Genomic DNA, 5,309 nt, shown 5'->3' on the forward strand with positions numbered 1-5,309 from the left:
CCAATTCTCTCTCACACATACACTATTTAAATAGTCTTTCAAAGAGAGATTCCTTACTTAGAAGTCTCCTGAAGAGCATCAACTACCTTGGTGGATAAAGGGAGTTTCAGGTGGTCATTCATCTCTAAGGGTTAGAAGTGCGCATCCTGCCCTGCAAATAAAAGGGTGCACGCACAGAGAAGGGGAGTGTTTTTTCTGTCTCCCCAGCAACATGGCCAGAGCTCATGATCCAATAACCACTCCCAGGCACCGACTCTCTGAGAATAATGCATGCTTCAAAAGGGCTATAATTTAGATGATACTCTGTGAGAATGGTGTCTCTGCTCCGCTTGGGTAGCTCATTATTGCTCATAGCTTGCCAAACTGGTTGTGGCCAAGTGTTGCAAGGTTCAGTTTGGCCTGGTGACTGTGCCAGGCTTCATTAGACAGAGGACAAAAAGGCAGAGACAGAAAAGAGCTGGGAGGAGCAAGGTGGGGTTGAAACTGCAACATGAGAATGGGAACATAGGCAGCCTCTCAAGTTTACTTGGGAGCCACTCAATTTGCAGCCAAAACAGAGAGCTGTTGATGTGATTTGGCTCCATCTCCTCTACTGATTAGGACACCTTTCAGGATCACAGAAAATGAAGCTCCATTGCTATTAACCCTTGGGCTTGTCTATACTATGGTCATAGCACATTGTGGGGAGCCTGGAGTTGAGTAAGACCTGCCCTCCACATAGCAACGTGAAGCATGGGTGAGTGGATGGCATAGGACTGGCTGCCACCTATGTCACCAAACAGTTTTTCATCAGAAGAATCCTTTAGGACAGCTTTTCAACTACTTTGCACTGCCTCAGCAGAATGAAGCAGCTAGAAGAGGACCTGACATCCAGCCCATGACTTGTAGGACTTAGTTAAACTAATGATGAGTTGAACACACCCCCAGTGCAGCTGTTCTTTTTCTTACACTGTGTCACCTGTGCAAATGTTCAACTTTATGGGACTAGTAAAGGGAAATGGAGTGGGGAAGCTGCTGGATAATACATGCACAAGACTGTATGAACAACAAAATATAAGCAGGAAACCACAGACATGCTCAGACTCATGAACTCATCAGGAATGAATCACATCCTTTACCGTTATCATCTCCACTGGTCAAGATCATTTTTCAGCTGACATTAGAGGGGGCCTTGGGACAGTCATTTCAATATGGGCCAAGGGGAAGCAAAGTCTAAACAAGGCTGCAGTTTATACCCATTGCAGGATTTGTATCGAGCAATTATAAAGCAGATACAATTCTTTCCATTATGATGCCACTCGCATATTTCCACTCACTTGAGAGCACTTAAACTGGTGTAAAGCTTATATAGGATAGAAGAGAATCAGGTCCAACAGGCCTTGAGATATCAGTGAAATAATCAATCGTTGAGCCATTTGTTCTATCCCTGTCCATCATCATGAAGCCTGATCAAGCAACTGGTCTCTTACATTGTGCTGACTAGAACATCCTTGGGGGTATGACTGCCAACAGAAGATGGGCTAGAGTGTTCTGGTCTCAACCTCTTCCATCCCTGAAACTACCCCAACTTTAAGTATTGGAACCTGGGCCTCTGAATGAGATTGTTTATCAATCATATGCTTTTGGTGTGGTTCGTGGCTGAGTCTGGCCTACCCTGGCTGGATCAACCTTGTTGCAGCTGTGTTAGCACATTCCTAAGTTAATCTTTTGTTAATCAGGGCCTAAAATGGAGTGATGTAGGGAACACCCTACTCCTGCATGTGCTGGCTGTTTTGTTCATCTCCAGGAAGGACTGAGACAACCACGTGAGCATGCTTGTGAAATAGCAGGAGGAGGTGGCCAAAGTGCTGACAGGAATGCAGGTGCTTCCCAGCCCCAGATGGGCAAGACCTTAAATCCCTGGGAGTCTCAGTTCTGGACATTCAGACTCAGCTCCTGGCAGCATCATGAAGTCTCTGGGTGTCTTCCTCCCTATGGGGCTCCTCACCTTCTGGACAACGCTGCTATCTACACGTAGTACTACTGCCTTACTAGCCTCACCGATGCCAGGTAAGTGCCAAGACCAGCTGCCTCCAGCCATGTCCGAGGATCAGAAAGCTGCAAACTTTTGTCACACTGGAAAATGTAGAGCAGTGCAGAGCTTTTCAGATTGTACTGAGAGTCCTACCCAAGACAGCGCTGATGGGACTACCCTCTGTACTGAGCCTCGGTATTCCAGGATTGCCACTGCTTCCATAACAGGGAAAAGAAATATCCCTGGGCCTTCAGCTCACCACGTTTGCCTGGCTCTGCTCAGGATTCTGTACTGACCAGATAGTGTGTCGAGAGCATGCATGGGCCATGGCAAGGGGAACAATGTCAGTCCTTCAGTAGGTGCGGCCAGTTGGGGTTTGCAGTGTCAGTCTTGCTCAACAAACAGAATCTAATCTGTCCAGCCACAGAAGAAGAAGGGTTTTCTTGTGCATTTCCCTGCATAGTGGAATGGAGGCTCAGCTTGCATAAACTCAGCTGACATCAGTGGAGCTATGCTGGGTCCCCTGACAAAGGTGCTGGCACTCTGTATTAAGCAGACTCCCATTTTGAGTAGCTGGGACTTGCGAGCTCTGAGGAGACCCACAGCAGCATAGTCCTGCATCATATGAAATAAGATCCCAGTCCCCTCCAGGCTGGGATGCTGGGTAGGTGTGTTGTCTCATTAAGTAGGTCCATTGGGTCGCAAGGGTCTAGAATTAGAGGGCCCAGAGAACTGTTCTGGAGGCTTGCTCAGGGTCACCCCCTGCCTTGGTTCTCATTTCCATCCAGCGAGATTTCAGCCACTAAACCTATAGAAACAAGGGGTTTGCCTCTCCTGTACTTGCCCTTCAGAAAATGGCAGCAGTTGACTGACACCAGGTGGAGGATCAGGCACCAGGAATTTCAGAAAAGGCTCTGACCCGTGGCAAAATTTCAGAGCCCAGGAGTCCCCCAGTGCCGACAGGTGCTGCCCGCAGGAGCTCGCTGCTGCCCCTCATGAGGAGCGGGTGTTTACCATGATCTTCCTTGCAGTGAAGCCAGGGACCTGCCCAGAGATTACCAAGAAGTGCAAGATGGAGAACCCCCCCAATCTTTGTGACCACGACAGCCAGTGCCCCGGGGCTCAGAAGTGCTGTGCTACCAGCTGTGGGCTGGGTTGTGTTCCAGTTCATACAGGTAACTGTCTTGATTTCCAGAACCAGAGGGGGCTCCCATCTGGAAACAGGGGTGGTACTTGAGCTGGAGGCAAAAGTAACATCGGGAACCTTTGTATCGTTGCAGTGAAACCTGGGCTTTGTCCAGTGATCAGGATGCGGTGTCTAATGTTAAACCCAAAGAACGACTGTGAAACGGACAGCGAGTGCTCAGGCAGCATGAAGTGCTGCATGTCTTTCTGTGGGAGGAAGTGCCTTGATCCCAGAGACGGTACTACATGGGGCCAGTATTTCTCAAGCTCAGGACTCTCAGGGATAAACCATGGCAGGAAGGGACTTTAGCGTGGAATTATCGTTATGGAAGTCTATAGCTGTAATCTCCTTATGAATCTCTGGGCAAGTGATCCATCCATTCCAGCAAGGGATGGCTATCTCCACGGGTGGGTTTTGCAGGAATCAGACATGGAGCAGAAGGAGCTAATGGACTTGGGTGGGGGGCGGCGGGTGTTCATCAGCAATTACGTGGCTCTTCTGCAGTAGAAAGTACTTCTCTCATGGGTTAACTAAGGGATGTGACTGAATCCATAGCCGGGGGCTCAACATAGCCAAGGAGTCCAGCCCAGCTCAGGCATTTCTGTCATCTCCGGGAGATGAGGCTTTCTGGCACTGGACCCCTGAGCTCTCAGAGCGCTTGGGGTGAGGCTTCTTAGATAAATCCTCTGTTAACATCAGCTGACACCTTCTTGGGCATGTATCCTGCCTCACAGTGCATAGTGCTTACACTGTGGTCTTCCTCCTTTGCAGAGAAACCTGGTACCTGCCCACCAATCAAAACGAAGTGTCACTCCGTAAAGCTTCCTAGAAGTTGTACACAGGACACGGACTGTCCAGAGAGCATGAAGTGTTGCTACACAGGCTGTGGGCTGCACTGTGTTGAGCCCTGCAATGGTAAATGCTCCCTTTGATGTTTGTATCTGACTTATCCAGACTGTGCAGGGAGCTCCCGCCCTCCTGCAGAGAGCAGCACAGCCCTGGGTCTCAGGCACAGATATGTTACTGATCTAAGCTGGTATCCAAGCCACACCAGCTGCTTGGGGAAGAAAACTGGGTACTTGGCATCTTCCCAGTTCTCCCACCACTGGTGATACTGGAATACTCAGGACAGGCTGTTGTTCAGGCTGAAGTATCCCCATTCAGCACAGAGATCTGCTCAAGGCCTATACAGAAGCAGAACCAAGTGTATATATCAAGGAATAACATGGGGAATCTGCATGAAGGCCATGGAGTCCAAGAGCAAAGGAAAGAGAATAGAGATTCCAATTTATAATGGATTAGTGGTTCCATTAGATGAAAAGTGTTTGATTCTTATGGGAAATGGGCATTCTCAGCTCTCACCTTAATCTGAGAGCAGAGCTTCTGAGTACTTTTCTTTTTTTTCCCTAGTGGATCATCCTAGTTCATCAACAGGTCAAGAGCACCCTCAGAAGCCCACAAACTGCGGATCCCAGCAGCCTCACCGAACTGAATCACCTCCAAGCCATGCCCTGAAACCATCCCATATCCCTCCAGCTTGAGGTCATAACACTGGGAGCAGGAGAGTGTTTTTCTCATTCTCCACATATCTCCTGTATCTTCATGCGGTATCTTTCTGGAAGAATACTTTTGTCAGTTCAGACTTGCCTAGGCAGCTCAGAGACACCACAGTGAGTACCATGCTATGTGATCCTGGGCTTTTTTATCAGTGACGTTTCTATGAATGACCCAGAGGAGAAAGAGATGGTCCTGGTGTGGATCTCAGTGTACGGAACCATATGATTCTTTCCTGGTGCCCCCATCAACTCATAGTCAATGGGGTTTCATTAGATCTGTTTAATTGTGTCACAAATAAAGGATTTGCTTTCATGCCTCAGTGTTGTTGATGGGGATTCTCAAACTTACATGGGCATGACCATACATTCAAGTTTTGAGAGCTCTGGCTTCTAACAAGAAGGGATTTCTGGACTTAGGGCATCTCAGGAGAAAATCTTTGTTGATGGGCAAATCTTACTGTGTGGTCATGTTCTCATATTATTTGCTCCTTCTCTTTGGAGAGATGGTGGTAAGAAATTCCTGAAGAGCCAGGCTGTAAGAACTGACTTCGGC

At 48.2% G+C, this 5,309-nt stretch overlaps 1 protein-coding gene across 1 annotated transcript; it reads left to right on the plus strand.

Annotated features, from left to right (window-relative positions):
• The first annotated feature begins 1,581 nt into the window (after nucleotides 1–1,581).
• LOC149856623 (uncharacterized) lies at nucleotides 1,582–5,041 on the plus strand. Its single transcript, XM_090065123.1, has 5 exons — nucleotides 1,582–2,049; nucleotides 3,046–3,189; nucleotides 3,295–3,438; nucleotides 3,972–4,115; nucleotides 4,611–5,041. The coding sequence occupies exons 1-5, from the start codon at nucleotides 1,947–1,949 to the stop codon at nucleotides 4,739–4,741; spliced, it is 666 nt and encodes a 221-aa protein (XP_089921249.1). The 5' UTR covers nucleotides 1,582–1,946; the 3' UTR covers nucleotides 4,742–5,041.
• Nucleotides 5,042–5,309: the final 268 nt, after the last annotated feature.

The sequence above is a fragment of the Crocodylus siamensis genome, chromosome 10 (assembly GCF_052110815.1).
Source record: "Crocodylus siamensis isolate JL-2025a chromosome 10, ASM5211081v1, whole genome shotgun sequence".
Lineage (NCBI taxonomy): Eukaryota > Metazoa > Chordata > Crocodylia > Crocodylidae > Crocodylus > Crocodylus siamensis.

Coding starts and splice junctions, on each gene's coding strand:
- LOC149856623 (XM_090065123.1), top strand. CDS start 1,947: ATGAAGTCTCTGGGTGTCTTCCTCCCTATGGGGCTCCTCACCTTCTGG. Junction 2,050..3,045: donor ACTAGCCTCACCGATGCCAG/GTAAGTGCCAAG, acceptor TCTTCCTTGCAG/TGAAGCCAGGGACCTGCCCA. Junction 4,116..4,610: donor CTGTGTTGAGCCCTGCAATG/GTAAATGCTCCC, acceptor TTTTTTCCCTAG/TGGATCATCCTAGTTCATCA.